The sequence below is a fragment of the Marmota flaviventris genome, chromosome 3 (assembly GCF_047511675.1).
Source record: "Marmota flaviventris isolate mMarFla1 chromosome 3, mMarFla1.hap1, whole genome shotgun sequence".
NCBI lineage: Eukaryota > Metazoa > Chordata > Mammalia > Rodentia > Sciuridae > Marmota > Marmota flaviventris.
Window position 1 is genome coordinate 96,727,477 of NC_092500.1, and position 21,404 is coordinate 96,748,880.

The 21,404-nt window shown below is 41.2% G+C and overlaps 1 protein-coding gene across 1 annotated transcript; it reads right to left on the reverse strand.

Annotated features, from left to right (window-relative positions):
* Window positions 1-6,094: 6,094 nt before the first annotated feature.
* Window positions 6,095-10,809, reverse strand: Apold1 (apolipoprotein L domain containing 1). The gene is made up of 2 exons (XM_027955911.2): window positions 10,715-10,809; window positions 6,095-9,491 (listed from the first exon to the last, which is right to left on the reverse strand). The coding sequence occupies exons 1-2, from the start codon at window positions 10,715-10,717 to the stop codon at window positions 8,748-8,750; spliced, it is 747 nt and encodes a 248-aa protein (XP_027811712.1). The 5' UTR covers window positions 10,718-10,809; the 3' UTR covers window positions 6,095-8,747.
* Between the last annotated feature and the right edge of the window lie 10,595 nt (window positions 10,810-21,404).

Consider the following 21,404-nt stretch of genomic DNA (forward strand, 5'->3'; position numbering starts at 1 on the left):
AGCAAAACTCTTCAAAAGAGTTGTCTACATGAGCGCTGCCAATTCCCCCCTCATTTTTTTTCTTTGTACCAGGAATTGAACCCAGAGGTGTTTAACCACTGAACCACATCCTCAGCCCTTTTTATTTTTTATTTTGAGAAAAGGTCTCATTAAATTCCTGAGGGTGGCTTTGAACTCCAAATCTTCCTGCCTAAGCTGCCCAAGCCACTGGGATTACAGGTGTACCCCACCGTGCCCAGCAATTCCTGTCTCTTGAAAGTACTTCCAGGGGTTGGGGTAGTAGCTCAGCAGTAGAGTGTTCACCTAGCATGGGTGAGGCCCTGGGTTTGATCCTCAGCACCACATAATAAAATAAAGGTATTGTGTCCAACTACAACTAAAAAGTAAATATTAAAAAAGAAAAAGAAAGTACTTCCAGGAGGCTCTGCCCCCACTATTTCCCCTGAAGTTTTTCTTAAGGACCTCCACGCTGTGAAAACAGTGCCTAATTCCTGCCTTCTCTTTGAAAGATCCATTTCCCTTGTTTTCCAACACACCACACACTCCTGGATTTTCTCCTGCCTTTCTGGCTACTCCCTCTCGGTATTCCTGGCTAGCTCTTCCTCATTTCCACCCTCTCCACTCCATTCCCATGGCCGAGTCCTGAACCTATTTCTACTCCATTAGTGATCATAACAAGTGTTGTGATTTTCCAATACCGCCCATTCCTCAGGACCTTATGAATCATTCCCTTCTAACTCTTTCCTTGAGCTCCAGCTGCATATACTCATCTGTTTGCTGGAACTTTCTTCTTGGATGTATCAGGTGTCTCAAACTTAATGTCTGTAAAAGTGAACTCCTATTTCCATCCCTCCCCCAGTTCTCCCTGTGTCAGCAAATAGCAGCAGCATCCTTCCAAATTACCCAAGCCAAACTCCCCTCTTTGTCTTGCCTCCTGTATCCAATCTATACCCTTATCATATCTCTGGAATATGATTACTTTTCTCCACTTTGGCTACTAAAAACTTTTTACCTGGATTATTACAATAATCTCCTAACTAGTTTCCAGGCCTCCATTCTTCTCCACGCCGGTAAATTCTTAACATAGGAGCAAAAGAAAACTTTGAAAGCAGAAGTTTGATCATATTATTCTCTGCTAAATCTTCCAGTGACTTCCCATCTCATTCAGAGTACAAGCCAAGGTCCTTACAACAGTCTGTAAAGCCCTACAGAGTCTGGCCCCAGCACCTCTGACCCCATCTTCCACCTCGCTGCCTCTCACCCACTTGATTTTAGCCATGCTGAGCTTCTGTTCCTTAAATACAGAGGGCATTTTCTGCCTCAGGATCTTTGTGTTTGTCTGTTCTCCCTGCTGGGAGTAGTCTTTCCTCAGATAACCTTGTGACTCTCCAACACTAAATTCAGGTCATCTTGTCATTAAAGCCTGGCAAACCCTCATTGATCCCTATCTTCCAGTACTCTCTCTCCTGGCCCTGCTTCACCTCCCTGCCTCCAAAGCACTTATCACCATACGGTAAGCAAAATAATGGCCCCTTAGCGATGGACATATTTGAATTCCCTAGAATGTACGGCGCATGGTATGCACATGGAATTAGGTTGCAGATGGAATTAAAGTGATGATCAGTTGACTTTGAAATAGGGAGGTTTTATGTGATTATCCAAACGAGTTTAATGTAGTCACAAGGGCCCTGAAAACTAGAAGGAAAGGCAAGAGAGGATGTCAGAGCGGTGCAGGATGAGGAGGACTCAATCATATTTGCAGGCCTTGAGGGTGCAGCAAGAGGGTCTCAAGCCAAGGAGGGTGCAGCCTCTAGAGAGTATAAAGGCAAAACACATTCTTCCTTGGAGCTTCCAGAAAGGAACTCAGCCCTGTCAACAACTTCATCGTGGCCTATAGAGCTAAAATTACATCAGACTTCTGACTGGAAGATAATACATTTGCGATTTTTATTGTTATTGTTGCTGCTTTTTGGGGTCGTGCCTGGGATTGAACTCAGGGGTGCTCAACCCCTGAGCCACATCCCCAGCCCTATTTTGTATTTTATTTAGAGACAGGGTCTCACTGAGTTGCTTAGTGCCTCGCCATTGCTGAGGCTGGCTTTGAACTCTCCATTCTTCTGGCTCAGCACCTGGACCCCATCTTCCACCTCGCTGCCTCTCACCCATTTGATTTTAGCCATGCTGAGCTTCTGTTCCTTAAATACATAGGGCATTTTCTGCCTCAGAAAACCACTGGGATCATAGGTGTGTACCACCTTGCCCAGCTACTTTTGTGGTTTTGTTTTGTTTTTTTTATACCTTTGGTTTATTTATTTATTTTTATGTGGTGCTGAGAATCAAACCCAGGGTCTCACACACACTAGGTGTGTGCTCTACTGCTGAGCCACAATCCCAGCCCACTTTGTGTTGTTTTAAGTCACTAATTTCATGGTGGCTTTTTATAGCAACAATAGGAGACAAATACATACCATTTCCCAAGCTAAATATTTACTTCTTTATTTATGTTTGCATTCCTTGCCATCACTGGAATGCAAACTCCATGATAATAGGGATATTTGACTCATTTGTTCACTATGCTCAGTACCTAGAAAAGTACCTAGGATACAATAGGCATTCAATAAGTATTTTGTGGAATGAATGAATAATCTGTATATACACGGGTGTGTCATGTATATCGGGAAGGGATGAAGAAGAGGAGAAGATAAAGCAGCAGTTGTGATGTGGGAAGATCATGTGCTTGTGTGTAAAAGAAGTACACTGGGTTGGGGATGAGCACAGAGGCAGAGTAGCTTAGTAGGTGCAAGACCCTGGACCCAATCCCCAACACCAACAAGAAGACTAAATTGAGCTTCTAGAGATAGTTCATTACCCTGGGCCATGATTACTCATTCCTGAGGAAGAGAGAAATCCAATAGTTTGCCATAAAAGAAGGCAGTAGTGAGGACAAGGTCCAACTTGACTGCAGACCACCAAAGGAAAAGTCTCTCTTAATATCTCCTGCACACCAAGGGAAATGGTGTTCTCTTATGCTCACAAGTAAAAATGGATTACCAGCTTGATAAGAAAACTTAAAGAGCAGGCCAGACTGGAGAGGTGGGAAATGGTACCCCAGATAATTCCAAAGTCTTCCCCCTCTTAATAAAGAAGGTACTCTGGGGAGGGAAACTTTCAGAGATCAGGAAGTTCACTGCCAACACCATAAATTTGTGATTTGACTACAAAACACAATAGCTACAGCAAAGGAGTTAGTACTGGTCTAGGGTTCTGCTTGGGTTTTTATCCCAGCTCCACATATTCCAGAGCCTGTAGAGACAAGATATCAGGTTCAACGTACAATTGCCCTTCCTCTGATCTTGTTTCCCATCAGTTTGCTTTGATGGTGTGTGATGGTCTGATTCTTCTCTTTGGGAGACATTCACCTGGTAAAGACCTGATCCTGCCTATTCCCACTTTTCTCTTTTTGCTTTCTACCCTCTTCCCTCTCCCAGAGTTTCCCTCACCACCTCCCTTGCTCCTTTCCTTTCTGACTCAGCCCTTTAACAGCTCCTAGACTACATCATTTTTTTCTCATTAAACCACAGAATTAGGGGCTGGGGTTGGGGCTCAGGGGTAGAGTGCTCACCTAGCACATGCGAGGCGCTGGGTTTAATCCTCAGCACCACATAAAAAATAAATGAATAAATAAATTAGAGGTATCATGTCCAACTACAACTAAAAATTTTTTTTTTTTAAAAATAAAGATTAGCTATTGGGCTGGGGTTGTAGCTCAGCAGAGGAGCGCTTGCCTAGCATGTGTGAGGCACTAGGTTCAGTTCTTGGCACCACATATAAATAAATAAATTAAAGGTCCAACGACAACTAAAAAAATATTTTTTAAAAAATTAGCTATTATTATTATCATCATCATTAAACATCCCACATTTATTTTCTATATAATCTAAATGTAATTTTATTTAAGCACTTAAAAATTGATTGTTCTTAAATGATATTGTTGAGTGTGCAGTTTCAGTAATAAGGTGAGGGCAGAAGCAAAAGCCTGCATGTCAACCAGGGAGCCTAGAAAAAGAAGTTTTCACTGAAAGAAAGATTTGAGATATCACTCTTCTCCCTACTCCATCTACGTAAAAAACTTCTCTCAATTACAGCTATTCCGGTAAATATGGCAACTGAACCCAACCAGGATTTGACTACTCCTGTGTGTAAGGAAGGCAGAAACCATGACCATGACCCTTGGCTAAAACTTGTTTGCATTCCCACTTGGAGGGTTACATTGGAAATACAAAATGGGATTAAACATCATATTCTGCAGATGTAGCTTCATATAGACAATCTTCTTCCACATAGGCAAGACCATACTCAAGGCCATTCTCTCCACATCCCAGTGTTAATGCCAGTCAGCTGTGGTTGTGCTGAGGACCCCTAATATGCATGCCTGGCCCCCAGATGGGTCTCGCTTTATCAGCACCATTTCCCTTCTCCTGAAATGCCCTGGTTGCTGAGAGATTGTTTCCAGATCTCAGGGTTCACTCTGTCCTGTTCCAGATCACAGCAGGGTTTACTTTCCTTCTTATGAGTTTGCTAGGAACAAAAAGTAACATCTCAACTTCCTGCCAACTTAACAGGAGATTTACTTCAATTAAATGAAAGGACATTTGTTACTACAGGAATCCCATGTTTCAGCAAAGATAGGATTCCAGCTTGCCAACACCTTAGCAAACAGACAGTGACCTGATGTTTCTGGTTGTACAGTCAAGAAAAGCACAACGTCCAGACCCAGGATCGTTTCCAAGGTACAGATGCAGAGGCTGGCAGTCAGAGTGAGGTCACTGCCAGAGTAGTCCCCAACTGCTTGCCAGCAACCATGACGGGCTCTTTGACTGGAATGCTGTACCACTTCCCCAATAACTACCCACCTTTCCTTCCTTACCAACAGAATCCTACACATATTGGAGACAGCACTATTCTCTCCTAAAAATACTACATTTCCCAGCCAGCCTTGCACTATTAAGAAGAGTGATTTGCAAGATTTCAGGCAAAGTTTTGCCTCTCTAATGATACTTTTGCCTTTTGACTTTGACATATACCATATTGAAAGTGATAGTAGTCTTAGGGGAAGTGCCTCAAAGCAGTTAGGATTAGAATGTTTCTTAAGGATTTTTTTTTTTCTTTCTCTGGTGCTTGGAATTGAATCCAGAGGGCTTCATTTATGCTAGGCAAGAGCTCTACCACTGAGATATACTGCCAGATTTGCTAAGGATTATTTGTTTTTAATAGAGAAGAATGTAGTTTTATTGAATCTTTGAAATGCCCCCCCCCCTTTGCCCTTCCTGTCTGCCTCTCTCTAAGGTTTGGGGTTTGTGAAGCTAATTTGGTTAACTAGTTTTCTTTTCATTTAATTCCCAGTTTGTAATTATGCTCAATTGCTTCGAAAGTGCTTGAAGTCTGCTTTCTAGATAACCAGGGAATTTCTGTATTATGAATTGATCACTTTTTAAAAAAATGATTCATAGAGTTTCATACTGAATATTTGATATTCTAAGTGAAAATGATTGAATATCTTCCCTTTTTTAAAAGTTACTAATCCGTACTCAAGAAAACATGGAACTATAAGTTATTATAGAAAGATCAAAAACTGTGGGGCATGAGCAATTTATTTCAATAAAGAAAAAGGTCTAAAAAAAAAAGAAAGAAAGAAAGAAAATTCTAGCTGTGCTTATGTGCTTAGCTATAGAGATTACCATTAAATCCTATCATCACCTAAAGAAAAAAAAAAAAGGAAAGGACTGATTTTGCTACAGAGGGAAAAAAAAAATAAATTCCAAAGTCCCTACATTTACTGAATCCCCATTTATCTCTGGACAATCTCAATGTCTCAATTCCCTCTATTTTCTTTTCACACCAAGCTATTGAATGAGAAGTATATCAAGCTGACTGATTGTTTGATATAACTGATCTACAGTAGATTTTATTCCAGTCATCTTTCTAATTTTTATTCCAGTAAATAATTTTGACTTCAACATTTACCATATTGGAAATGACAAGTGTCTTCAGGTAAGTGCATCAAAGCAATTAGAATCAAAACATTTGCTAAGGATTGTTTTTTTAATGGAACAGAATATGGTATGGAATATATGAATCTTTGAAATGCAGAACCACATGAATATCTTTTATTGTGAAATAAAATAATCCAAATGATTGTAAACCCAAGAAACAAAAAAGAGAAGCACTTAAATATTTAATACAAACACATGCATTTTCAAACCCTGACATTTTTGTGTAGTACTTATAATCTAAATACACCTTTCCCTTCCCTTTACAACATACCATTGCAACCTGTTTGTTTATAGAATGAAGACCTTAAGGAAAAGCCTTATTCACATTCCTGTGAAAGAAAGAAATATTTTTTCCTAGGATCAATTTAGCTGAAATTGATTAAACACTGGTAGAGGTTCCAATCTTTGTATCAGACAAATAAGATGATAGATGATATTTCATTATCAACAAATTCCTATTAATACAGCCAGTTAATTAAATTATTCAGATGCATTTATTGAATTTCTACTATGTGTAACTATTGTTCAAAAGCAGACACATTTCCAAAGATGTAAAGTGGGCCACTAAAATAAAGTAATAACTCCAGAAGTTTATAACTTTGGTATACTAAAATACCCAAATGATAAGAAAAAGTTTGTCACTACTATTGCTGCTGCTTTCAAAATTGCCCATTTATTTCTAGGGAACAGTTCAGACACTGGAAGAATATAATTCAAGTTTAAGCATCAATAAATGATAGCTATACCTTAATGATTTAACACAACAGCAATGTGAAGTACATTCTGGTGATCTACAGTGCTAGCATCTATGCAAAGCAGTCTGGGAAATTACACTATTTTTTTTTAAAAGACAATATTAATTTCATAATAAACCAGGACATAGACCAACTGCAACTTAGAAGGAAAGGAAAACTTTCCCCCTACTGCTAAAATTATAATTCCTCAGACACACTGTCATCATTGGGAAGCATGGGTGTAGGCTAGATAAATTTATAGCATATTGAATAATACAGCCAAGTTTTTTGTATGTAACCCTGAAGACTTTCCAACTTATTTTTCAACATTACAATTGTAGGAATGGAAATTGAAGAAATGAAAAGTATTTTCTTAGACATAACTAACAGGTTTCTTATAGTCCCCAAAGTCAAAATGTGACACATCACTGTAACAACCTAACACAAACTATTTTGTCTATCACCCATAATACATAACTTCATAGGACATCACATTTCCAAGAACTAAGTACTTCTTTCAATTTCCTTGAATTTTTTTAAAATTTCCTAAACTATATAAGTTCTTTTTTCCAGGTCAAGTGTTATCTTCTGGCAAAGTACCTTCAGGATAAATATGCTTCATCATTTATATATCCCACAATTCAAGCCTCCATCATATACAAGCTTAAAATCAGCTCCTGGTCCCTCTGTTCAGAACTCCCCACACTTATTTTTAAAAATTACTTAAAACACTAGAGGGAAAAAAAATCCCTCTGAATAAGAAAGACCCCTTAGAAAATCAAACTCAACTTCATTTCTTAAAAAAAAAAAAAAAGCCTCAGTTAAAAAATTTTTAAAAGCCTCAGTAGTCTTCCATTCAGAAACATGCTATTCGGCAAGTAAATAAAATTAAATGAAAATAATAAACAGTTATTAAATAGCAAACTTAAAATAAATAAATACTTGTAGTCTGGAGTTCTCAGAGAAAATAATAGGGAAATATCTGTTTCTGGTAAATTCACATTCCTTTCTGTACCAGTTTCTATAATGAGTGGGCAACACTGCCCTCTTATGGACTTATTGAGCTACATCCCTTAGTTCTTGTGGAAAATTTCCCCAGGAGGGGTTGACCAGCAGGCTTGCTCGCACATAACATTCTTTCTTTTGTTTCTAGGACAGTCTGCCTTTCTGTGAATGACTCTGAAGACCAAGGAGCCCCTAGAGAGGCCGTGAGACTTTGAGAAGTCTCATTGAAGGGACCATAAATTGACATTTGTTGCAGTGGTTTTCAAGCCTTAGTGTACATCAGAATCATCTGCGGGCTTGTTAAACACAAGTTGCTGGGCCCCACATTCAGACTTTATGCTTCCTTAAATCTGGGATGGAGTACAAGAACTTACTAGGTGATCCCAGCAAGTTCCTGGATGGTACTAATGAGCCAGTCCTGGGACCACACTTTGTGGGCGGGGCAGGAAGAAGAGGGCATGTCAGCTCCTGGCCCTTTCTGGGTCCCAAACAAGATTCTGGAGTTCTTTTTATCAGAAACTCCTGAAGAGAGATTTTAAAGCAAGTGTCTCCTCTCACAGGCATTTTGAAGACCTCAAAGCCTAGTGGGATTTGGAGAGAAACCAGAGGGTGGCACCCTCTCCAGCCCCAGCTCAAATCATCAGGGTGGGGTCAGGGACCCGCCCCTACCACTAGAAATAACTCCAAAACAGGTGTATCTGGACAGCTATGTGAGGTCTAAAAGGTTCTTGATAAAGGAAAAAGAGTTTTCAGGTCACAAACTCCTTAGGATCACAAGAGTGATATGCAATCCTAATACGCAAGCTCAGGCTGCATGTCAGTGATGGGAAAAGGGCTGTGAGCACCCACCCACTTTCACATTCTTTGCACTCAGTTCTTAGCCCAAAGTGGTGTTTTTCTGGAGCATCCCATGGGAGTAGTTTCAGGCCGAGGTCATTAGGGGGAAAGGATGTTCTCAGAAAAACAACCCTGCGGGCTGGTCAGCAGAGATCCTGAGGTCGTGGCCACGGCTGGATTTGGTGCAGAGTTGGACCCGGGACTCCAGCTGCTCACTAAGTTCGTCCAGAGCCCCGGTGCAGGACTCCAGGCTCTCCGCCAGTTTCTGAATCTTGGCCTTCAGAACCGCCTGGCTAACCTTGGTGGCCCCCTCCGAGCGCCTGGGGATGAGGAAGCCACGTGAGCCAAAGAAGACGATGAAGTAGACAGAGTTGTACAGGGCCATGGAGGCGTTCCTCCCGCTCTGCAGCAGCTGGCGGTCCCCGCGGCCCTGCCAGCGGCAGAAGAACTCCAGGCAACTCAGGATCTCACGCATCTGGTCCTGGCAGGTGGCCGCGATCTCCTGCACCCTCCGCACCTCCCGGGAGTTACAGAAGATCAGGGAGAGGTCGGACGTGATGGTGACCGCCCCTCCAGCGGTGGCCACCCCTAGTCCCACAGCCGACGCAAGAAGCGAGGCACCCAGGGTGACAGGGCTGAGCGAAAGCCCCACGATGGCAGCGACTGCGCCCGCGGCGCTCAGTGAGCTTCCTGCCACATTGGCCGCCAGGGATCGCCGGCGGAGGCGCTCTAGGCGCCGGGCCACCTCGCGCAGGCGTAGCACCTGGCCGTGGAGCTGGCCGCGGCGATCCAGCAACAGCCCTTGGAAGCGACGCAGCGAATCCGCACCTTGCGGCTCCCAGGCCGCAGGCCGCTCCATGCCCTGAGGGGCACAGAAAAGCAATTACCTGGAGCCTTGGTGCCTGCCGCTACTCTGCCTGTGCTTCCCTCACCTAAGTGAGAGTCGTCAAAAATTAAATACACCCGCTATTGCCAAGCTAGGTGAAAGTGAAACCGGTCCATTTCCAATGGGTCATGTGTCAAGTTCTCAAAGTTCAGGGATCTGAAACAAGTCACACTGGTTCTCAGACACTATATCCGCATACGCAAATAGGAATAATGCCATCTTCTGCTTCTCTCCCAGGGAACGCTAAAGATGGACTGCATCAACTGTTAAATATTTAAATGGGGGTGGGTGGGGGTAGAAGGCTACTCCAAAACGGAGGCCTTTGCTGTTTGAAAGATAACATTTTAGCCTTTCATCAAATGAAGACTTGGATCCTAGGAATTTTCCAATACCATTTTTCCCATCTCTTTCTCTGATAAGTAAAAAAAGATAAGTCACCCAAAATCTCAAAAGTATATTGTCTTTCAAATTTAAGAAACTGATTTTTCTAAGTTAGATTCTTGCCTGAAGCAACTCTCTTTGGTTTGCTAATCTTCCAGGCTCTTATCTTTGAATCAAGCCTAAGATATTACATCCACTAATACCTCCATGTCTTGAGGTGTTTAAAGCTTCCTTTTAAAAATTAAGGGAACTTTAATATAATTAAGGAAAAATATCAAGAAAACTTTGAAAAAATAAAGTGGCCAAAAACGTTGTTTGACAACTCACTGAGGGTTACCTATCTAGTACCAAATTGAATTGAAGCCAGTGGAAGGTGACTAATAAAGAGAAAACTGAACATCCTGGGGTAAAAGTACATCCTTCCTAGTTACCAGAGATTCCCATCTTCATGTCAACCGTAGTCTTCTCCGTCAGGGATTTCTTTAAAGTGGCAAATAAGCCACAAAAAGAAAGCATTTCAAAACTATGAGATATCAAGACAAAAATCCTACTCTCATCTAGAAGATGAGGAAATTGAACCGGAGACATGTTCTAGATGCAGCTGATTCTTCATAGAGCCTGGTTTAGCATCTTTATCTCCTGACTCCTGAATCTTAATTTTACTTTCAGGCTTCCATAAGTCAACCTACAAGTGATGTTTCCAGGTAAAAAGAAGAAATAAGAAAAAGACTTCCCTGATACATATTGGACAAGGCTACAACCCTTGTATTACCATCCAAAGGCCATTTCTCAGACAATATCCTAGAATCCCCACTTACCATTCACTTCTGACTGCCTCCAGGAAAGAAAATTCCGAGGCTGTTTCTGGATGAGTGTGCTTTATAGTTCCAGAGAACCAATAGCCGCCCTGGGAAAGCTTTGTCTCATTCTGAGAATTTGCCATTTCCTGCCCTGACCCCTGCTGCCTTCATCCAGAAGGATGTGACATGGTGGAAAATGACCTGCCAGCACAGCACATCCCGTATTTAGGAAATGAACATTGTGTGTTCGCTTTCCCCCAAACGCAGGAAGAGAACCACAGGCTCTTCCCCAACTTGAAACAAGTGTTGTCATCCTCCCAGGGGCGATACCCTGCCTTTCCTCTCCTGAGAATAGCTAATGACGCCATCGCGGAGGCTTTCAAACGCACCCCAGGCTGACCAATTATAGTATTTCTTGAGAGGTCAAAATCATTTTTAAAAAGAAAAGAGAGGGTGGATCTGATATAGCCACTCAGAGCCCACGCCTATATTTCAAATAGTATTGTGCATCTGCGAGTGGCTCAACACATGTGATCCTTCAGCTGTACAGCCAGCTCTACCCGGTCTTAAGAATGCAAGGCAACGCCCGCCGGAAGGGCTGCGTGTAGTTTTGGGCATCTCCAACCGTGGAGAACATAGGAGGTCTCAGAAAGGGCACACTGCAGGCCAAATGAGTCAGAAAAATCAGTAGGGTTAAGCTGTATACAGAGCTAATTATACCCTTTTCACCACAGAGGAGATATGGCTTCCCTGGTTTTCATTTGTGGCTCTTGTGAAAGTTAAATGAGTGGATTCTATCTGTAGGTTAGTGAAGCATGGGCTGAAAGACAATTATTTGGATGATACAGGAAGGAAAAATGAGCGCAGCATCTGGGAACTTGAGCAGACCTGTGAACTCAGTCATAACCACAGGGACCCAAACACATGGCCCTCCCTGTAACATTCTCACCTTTGGATTAGGTAGACCAAATTGATTTTTCAATTAAATGATTATTGCCTCCACTCTCTGATTCATTTGGAAAATCTTCACAACCATATCATTCTGGAATACGATTAAGTCACTAGCTTTTACAATTTATATTTATCAACAATACAATTTATAATTTCTGTTTATCAACATAGCACCATCTTCTACTATGTACATCCACAGTCATTTTGAACTTGATTATTCTGAACTTGGTCAGTGTTCAAATATTCTTGTTGTAGCTCCTCAAAGGATAAACATAACCTTGGTCAAGATGCCTTCAGTATCCACCTGTGCTTTTGAAGTAACAAGTAGGCAAATATCTTCTTCTGTCCCCATACACATAAGCCCTCCAAATGGGATGTAAACCAGGGTAAACTGAGAAGGTGGACTAGGAGAGGCTGTACTCTGAAACTTCGGTTCCCACATGCTCCAACTTCTCTGCACATTGTCCTGTGTATTTGGGGCTTAGATTAACACAATCAAATATTTATTTCATGAATGAGGAATGCAGGGTCTTTCTGGGATGCAGGCTCTTCTTCAAAGTATCAGTAATCATAATACAAAAATAGAATGAAGAAGTAGAAAATCTATGAGAATGGACAGCATGTGAACTAAACTCAGCCAATGTTCTGGAATTTGCTATTCTCTGTATTGAAAACCCATTTCTCCACATCTGCCTCTTTATGAAAGGGGGGGGTCCAATCATTTGATTATTAGGGCTACTTGTAATTTTACTGCCTGAAATAACCTATTTACATTGCAAATTATTTACAAGAATTGACATGTAACACTTTCAATCCAGCATTCGTCTATTTGTGTGTGTGTGTGTGTGTGTGTGTGTGAGATGGGGGGCGGGGTTCCTCTCACTATGTTGCCCAGGCTGGCCTTGAATTCCTAGGCTCAAGTGATCCTCCTGCCTCAATTCTCCAGAGTACCTAGCATGTACCACTATGCCTGGCAAATTGAAGATATTTTGATCAAAAATTCTATGTGGTCAGTTTCTCCAAAAAAATCTGTGGACTGTGTCTTCAAAGTTTAAACAAAACTATTTGTTGGGCATTATTAGCATAACACCCTAGAGAGAAAAAGGTTGCAAATGGTGATGGAATAAAAGACAAAGAGACAAACGCACATAAATACAGTTATCTCATACTAGATAAAGGTGCCAAAAACATATTGCAGAAAGGAGAGCCTCTTTAACAAATGGTGCTAGGAAACTGGAAATCCGCATCAGCAAAATGAAACTAAATCCCTATCTCTCACCATGCACAAAACACAACTCAAAGTGGATCAAGGATCTAGGAATCAGACCAGAGTACCTTACGCCTAATAGAAGAAAAAGTAGGCCCAAATCTTCATTATGTTGGATTAGGCCCCAACTTCCTTAACAAGACTCCTAGAGCGCAAGAAATAAAGTCAAAATTCAATAAATTGGATGGAGTCAAACTAAAAAGCTTCTTCTCAACAAAAGAAATTAGGTGAACAGAGAGCCTACATTTGGGGAGCAAATTTTTGCCACACACACGTCAGAAAGAGCACCAATCTCCAGAATATATTAAGAACTCAAAACACTTAACACCAAAAAAAAAAAAAAACAACCCAATCAATAAATGGGCTTCTGACACTTCTCAGAAGAAGTCATACAATTGGGCTGGGGATGTGGCTCAAGCAGTAATGCACTCACCTGGCATGCACAGGTGCTGGGTTCGATCCTCAGCACCACATAAAAATAAAAATAAAAATGTTGTGTCCACCAAAAACTGAAAAATAAATATTAAAAAAAAATCTCTCTCTCTTTAAAAAAAAAGAAGTCATATAATCAATCAACAAATACATGCAAAAATGTTCAACATCTCTAGTAATTAGAGAAATGCAAATCAAAACTGCTCTAATATTTCATCTCACTCCAATCAGAATGGCAGTTATCAAGAATACAAACAACAGTAAATATTGGCAAGGATGTAGGGGTAAAGGCACACTCTTACATTGTTGGTGGGACTGCAAATTGGTGCAGCCAATCTGGAAAGCAGTATGGAGATTCCTTAGAAAACTTGGAATAGAACCACCATTTGACCAGCTATCCCACTCCTCTGTCTATATCTAAAGGACTTTAAAACAGCATACTACAGTGATGCAGCCATTTCAATGTTCATAGCAGCACAATTCACAGTAGCCAAACTGTGGAACTAATCTAGATGCCCTTCAATAGATGAATGGACAAAGAAACTGTGGTATACATACACAATGGAATATTACTGAGCACTAAAAGAGAATAAAATTATGGCATTTGCAGGTAAATGAATGGAGTTGGAGAATATCATGCTTAGCAAAGTAAGCCAATCCAAAAAAACAAAGGCTGAATGTTTTCTCTGATTAGTGGATGCTGATTCATAATGGGGGGTGGGTGGGATGAGTGGAGGAACTTTGGATGGAGCAAAGGGGAGGGGGGAGGAGGCATGGGGGTATGAAAGACAGTGGAATTAGACAGTCATCATTACTCTAGGTACACATATGATTGCATGAATGGTATGACCTTACTTTGGGTACAACCAAAGAAGTGAAAAATTCTGCTCCATTTGTGTACAATGAATCGAAGATCATTCTGCTGTCGCATCCTGCCAGCTGGCTGGGCTGACGAAATGAGCTGGGTTTAAAGGAGCTGGCTGCAGCAATAAACTAAGAAAATGGTGAAGAAACCATGCAACACACAAAAATGAGTTTCTCATGTCGAGGGTGGGACTGCTCTGTGACCCTTAAGGGTCAGCTCCATACTGGACAGCTCTGGAAAGAGAGCACCCACCCGGAATCTCTTTATTTTATAGGGAGGACACACAACAGGAACTTCGATGGAATGTTCTTCACCAAATAAGGCAGGGGATAAGGTTTCAAAAGGTGGAGTCTTGCTCTGTGATGTACTATGGCCAGCAGATTGATTGACATCTTGGCAAGTCACACCCATTTCAGATGCTGTGTGGGATCACAGGCAGAGCGACAGGAAAGGTGCACTTGCGAAGCACAGCCCAATCAGCGTGCAATGCTAGACTCGTCCCCTCATATAGCTCAAATGCACATAGGTCACACATACACACAGCCCATGGATGGCTCAGCAACAGTCATGTATAACTAATGGGAGGAAAGAAGGAAGGGAAAAAAAGAAATCGGTGGCAGGCCCTGGGACTAGCCTTCAGATCTGTTAAATTGATGATGTGTAGCACTAACAGGACAAACTTGGATTCTAAGTCTAGAACCATAAGGGAATACAGCCCAGGAAGGAAGAGAAGCCAAAAGTTTGTTTTTGTTTTTGTTTGTTTTTTAGGTGGACACAAAGTCTTTATTTTATTTTTATGTGGTTCAGAGGCTCAAACCCAGTGCCTCATACACTAAGCTCTACCTCTGAGCCACACCCCCAGCTTATGGCCAAGAGCTTTTTAAGGAGAGTTCTAATCCTGGGGAGTATAGTTCAGGAGGGCTGGAGTGTGTCTGGGAAAACGCAGGTGTTCTGACTACAGCTAAGGCTGTGTTCCACTCTCCTAGAGGTTGCTAATTTTCTGGTGATGGACACGTGATAGACTAGTAAGAGTAAAGTGTTAGGTGTTTATACTGTTGGTTATGGACAAATCATTAGTTTTAGGTCCTGCTTAAAACTATCTTTTTTTTTTTTTCAAGTGCTGGAAATAGAATCCAGGGCCTCATGCATGCCAATCAGGCACTCTGCTACTGAGCCACATTCCCAACCCCAAACTATCCAGTTTTAAAGATAAAATGATAATTCTGCTCAGGCCTTCCAAATAAAATTCTATAACAAGATATAAAATTCATGGCTTATTTTTTAAATTATAATGTAGTATGTCTTATAATGTCAATATTTTGGCAGGGGTGGGTACTGGGGATTGAACCCAGGGTGCTTTATCACAAAGCCACATCCCCAGCCCTTTTTTATTTTGAGACAGGTTCTCACTAAGTTGCTTAGGGCCTTGCTAAATTGCTGAGGCTGGCTTTGATCCTTCTGCCTCAGCCTCCCAAGCCACTGGGATTACAGGCATGCACCGTGCCTGGCCAATGTCAGTAGTTTTCCGTTCACAGTGTAATTACTGAATTTATAAAAATATTAATTAATAGTGCACTACAGTAAAAAACTGGCACAAATTTAGTATAAGGTGCGTTTTTTCCCTGTAAATTTTTGTCAGTATATCTCAGTGACTATATATAGAACATCATTTGGAAACAATCTCAAAAGTTTAAATTTGAGCCTGATGTGGGTATCACACCTGTAATTCTGGTGACTTGGGAAGCTGAGGCAGGAGGATTCAAATCAAAGGCCAGCCTCAGCAACTTAGTGAGGCCCTGTTTCAAAACAAAAAGTTTAAAAGGACTAGGGATGGATCTGGATGGTAAAGCACCCTTGGGTTCAATTCACAGTACCATAAAAAGAGAAAAATTAAGCTGGGCACGGTGGCACGTGCCTGTAATCCCAGCAGTTTAGGAGGCTGAGGCAGGAGGATCACAAGTTCAAAGCCAGCTTCAGCAAAAGCAAGGCACTAAGCCACTCAGTGAGACCCTGTGTCTAAATAAAATACAAACTAGGGTTCCTCATGTTGAGTGACCCTGAATTCAATCCCCAGTACCCCCCAAAAAAAGTTTAAAATGGGGGCTGGGGATGTGGCTCAAGTGTAGCGCGCTGGCCTGGCATGTGCGAGGCACTGGGTTTGATCCTCAGCACCACATAAAAATAAATAAAGATATCGTGTCCACCTAAAAAAAAAAAAAAAAAAAAAGTTTAAAATGGAGATAATTTGTGAATATGAGGTTTAGGCCAAAGGTCTTTGAGACCTTTCTTTGTAATCCATTCTAATAAGTACATTCATTCAAATAAAGAAATATAAATTATCCAGGCATGGTGGCAAATGTCTGTAATCCCAGAGAATAGGGAGGCTGAAGCAGGAGGATCACAGGTTCAGGGTCAGCATGGGCAATTTAGTGAGGCCCTGTCTCAACATTAAAAGGGGAGGGCATCTTGGCAGGTCACAAGCTGAATATAGGCACATTGGGAGGAACAAATTAGGAGGGCAAGAGGAGTCAGTGGCTTCCTCTTAACCATGAGACCCAGTGTAATTCCTTATTCAAGGGCAACTTTCCATTTCTTTTCATTCCAAAGTAGGAAATGGAAGAATTTGAAGTTTTTTGCTTTTTGTTTATTGTGCCAGGGATTAAACTCAGTGAACTAGTGATCCTCCTGCCTCAGCCTCCCTATCCACTGGGATTACAGACATGTGCCACTGCACCCCATGAATTTGAATTTTTATGTTAAACCTGCTAGGCCCTGTTCCAACAAGCAACCTGATCTATGATAGAAGCATTAAAAAAAAAAAAAAAAGATTCAGGCAGCTCAGTGGTAGCGCTTGCCTAGCAGGTGCAAGACTCTTGAATTCCATCCCCAGCACACACACACACACACACAGTTTAGTTAGCAGTGCTGGTTCAAAAAGCTGCCCCAGAGCCAGGTGCTATGGAGTATGCCTCTAATCCTGAAAGCTAGGGAGGCTGAGGCAGCAAGATTGCAAGTTCAAAGCCAACCTCAGCAAAAGAAGGCTCTAAGCAACTCAGCAAGACCCTGTCTCTAAATAAAATATAAAAGGGCTGGAGATGTGGCTTAATGGTTAGGCACCCCTGGGTTCAATCCCTGGACCAAAAAAAGAAAAGGGCTGGGGATATAGCTCACAGGTAAAGCAGTCCTGGGCTCAATCCTCAGTACCAACTAAAGAAGGAAGGAAAAAGAGAGAGACATAAAATAATAACACAGATACACCTGAGGATGTCAGCCCATATTTTGTGAATGTAATGAGACTGTAAGAGATCTAGTATATAGTGACACTCTTATGGTGGCTTTATGAGTTTAACTAAATAAATTTAGTTATTTTGGTTTGAGGTGATGGATGTGTTAATTATTATGTTCTGATCATTACACATACAATGTCAATTAAAATTTTTTAAGATATATTAATCCAGGCACTATGGTGCAAACCTGTAATCCCAGACTCTGGAAACTGAGGCAGGTAGGTAGCAAGTTTGAAGCCAGCCTCAACAACTTTGTGAGGCCTTAAGCAACTTAGAAAGAACCGGTCTCAAAATAAAAAAATAAAAAGGACTAGGGATGTAGCTCAGTGGTAAAGAGCCCCTAGGATCAATCCCCAGTATCAAAAATAGACAAATAAATAAATAATATGTATTAAAATGAAAAAAGAAAAGAGTATTATTCACTTAAGAAATGTCATTTTCATAAGAATCTTATTAGAACTCAATGTTAAATTATCTCTTAGAATATTAAACCTGAAGGCTTTTAAGATATCCATATTGTACAGAATTTCAACTATTGTCATAAATTCATGGAATTGCACAGGGGGATAAAGACATAGTGAACACTGAACTCTAGCCATTTTCATTTTTGCGGATTGGTCTCTGATCTGTTAATGTATACACACATTTTTAAACGCTGGTGTTCAAACACTGTTCTGTGTTCTTTCATCCACTTACACACTTCTCTGTGTTGACATAGTCCTCACCTCTGTCATTTTTAATAGCTATGTAATAATCCCATTGTTTTCTTAGTCATTTCCCTGTTAGACACTTGGATTGTTTCCAGTTTTTTTCACTACTGTAACTAGAGTTGCCAAGACATCTGTGTACATTTTCCCCTTAGGTTATTTCTTTGGGGGAGTCAGGAAAATGCCAAGTGAAGGAGAATGAACAGCTTCATAGTTTCTGTTGCATATTGCTATGTTGCTCTCCAAAGACCCAATCTATGGTGTTATCAGCTTTGTAAGAATAGCTGCAGAAGGCTTTGAGACAACTGTTTTCTTACATTAATGTTTAGCCAAACAGGATGGTGCACACCTGTAATCCAAGAGACTGAGGCAGGAGAATTATAAATTCAAGGCCAGCCAGGGCAACTTAGTAAGACCCTGTCTCAAAATAAGTAAAAAGGGTTAGGGATGGTAGCTCAGGAGTAGAACACCACTGAGTTCAATTCCCAGTATTACAAAAAAAGAAAAATAAAGTTAATGTTTAATTTGGTTTATTTCAGCTCCATGACTGTGTATTAAACACCTACCCTGTACCAGGCACCATCCTAGTTTCTGAGGATAGAATCCCAATAAGATACAGTCCCTGCACTTGGGGGGATGGCAATCAACTGGAATAGAAGGATACAGAATGAATCATCTTAATTTAATGTGGGAAGTGCCAGAAATGTGTGCAGGGACCAAGAAAGCTCAAAGAAAGTGCATGCCTACAAAACTAGGAAAGATTTGTGGAAGCACTGGTATTGAGCTGAACCGGGAGAGCTGACCAGAGTTATTTGGACAGACATTAGGAGGGAGGGGTGGTGGGCTGAGGGAAAAGAATGGACAGAGGCAAGGAAGAGTATGAGGACACTGCAGGTGGTTGAGTACTGTTGAGCATTATGTAGGAATCTGGGAATGTCTAGGGATGCAACTGAAGGGAGGCGGGGAACCAAGTCATGATGGCTCTCAAGTACTGTAAAGAAAGAGAAGCCATGGAAGGCATTTCATCTGTGACCTCATGGGGTTGGGTTTGATTTCGCCAGCAGTTGTGTGAAGAATGGTTTTCGTGGGTACACAACTAAAAGCCAGGAGATGTATTGGAAGGCTACTGAAGTAAATGGGAGAGATGATCATGGATTTGGATAATGCTGGTAGATTAGATAACATACGGAATATATTTTGGAAGCAAAATCGGTCAGTCATACCTACAGTTTCTGCTCAGACATGATACCTATTAAATCCACTTACATTCTATTGGTCACTCAGGTCACTTGGCCAGCTCAACATCAAAGGAGCAGAGAGGTGTCCTCCTCCTGTAGGGAAAGGCAAGAGAGAGAGACAGAGAGAAATGTATACCACTGGACTATTTCCAGAGTGCTTGCCTTGAGGAGAAGTTCATGTCCAACATGAACTGTGTCACCAACAACCATCTCGTGTGCCCTCTTCCTCTTCAGTAATTTCTTTGGAGGCTTGGGGGTGTGACTCAGTGGTAGAGTGCCAGTCTAGCATGCACAAGGTCCCAGTTTAATCCCCAGAATTTTTTTTAATACCCCGAATTTAAGGGGAAAAAAGACTCAGTTATTTCTTTATAATTGCAGTCTTCATCTGGATGTAGTGAGGATCTCACTCTGGCTAATAATAAGCAAACTATTGCTAGGAGTCTGAGAAAACATGCCTGAGAGTCGGGGAAAGCCAAGGAGCTCTAGGGAATGCAGAACAGTATCTGCTTCGTGGTTTGGATAGCCTGTTTGGGTGCCACTGACCAATCACTGTTCCCTCTTGTCCATGTATAATCTTAAGAATCAAAATTCTAGGAATGAGCACCAGGTTGATGAAGTTCAGGTCAAGTCCACATTCTCTGGATGTTCTAGGCAGGGAGAGGAAAGGTGAGTCACCATCAGTTTCCACGTGGAAGATGGTAACAGAACTCTCCCTTCCACCAACACTACAAATAGCCAAGGAAAAGGAAGTTCAAACTAGGAAATTATGGTGGAATGGTATATATTAGTGGTATATTTTCTCTGAACTGATGCTTAGAGAAAATATCCAGGACAAATAGTTTAACTTACTTTTACCCATGTGGGGTTTATTATAGTGCGTGGCAGAAATTCTCCAGACTGATCATTTGATCACTTTTTATTTTTAAAAAATGCTCTTTTAGAAATGCAAATCAAAACCACCCTAAGATACCATCTCACTCCAGTAAGATTGGCAGCCATTATGAAGTCAAACAACAACAAGTGCTGGCGAGGATGTGGGGAAAAGGGTACACTTGTACATTGCTGGTGGGACTGCAAATTGGTGCAGCCAATTTGGAAAGCAGTATGGAGATTTCTTGGAAAGCTGGGAATGGAACCACCATTTGACCCAGCTATTCCCCTTCTCGGTCTATTCCCTAAAGACCTAAAAAGAGCATGCTACAGGGACACTGCTACATCGATGTTCATAGCAGCACAATTCACAATAGCAAGACTGTGGAACCAACCTAGATGCCCTTCAATAGACGAATGGATAAAAAAAATGTGGCATTTATACACAATGGAGTATTACTCTGCATTAAAAAATGACAAAATCATAGAATTTGCAGGGAAATGGATGGCTTTAGAGCAGATTATGCTAAGTGAAGCTAGCCAATCCCTAAAAAACAAATGCCAAATGTCTTCTTTGATATAAGGAGAGTAACTAAGAACAGAGTAGGGACGAAGAGCATGAGAAGAAGATTAACATTAAACAGGGATGAGAGGTGGGAGGGAAAGGGAGAGAGAAGGGAAATTGCATGGAAATGGAAGGAGACCCTCAGGGTTATACAAAAGTACATACAAGAGGAAGTGAGGGGAAAGGGAAAAATAATACAAGGGGGAGAAATGAATGACAGTAGAGGGGGTAGAGAGAGAAGAGGGGAGGGGAGGGGGGATAGTAGAGGATAGGAAAGGCAGCAGAATACAACAGACACTAGTATGGCAATATGTAAATCAATGGATGTGTAACTGATGTGATTCTGCAATTTGTATACGCGGTAAAAATGGGAGTTCATAACCCACTTGAATCAAATTATGAAATATGATATATCAAGAACTATGTAATGTTTTGAACAACCAACAATAAAAATTTTTTTAAAAATGCTCTTTTATGACCATATTATTTATTGCTGGTGTGGCATATTGATTTGTTACATATTGAT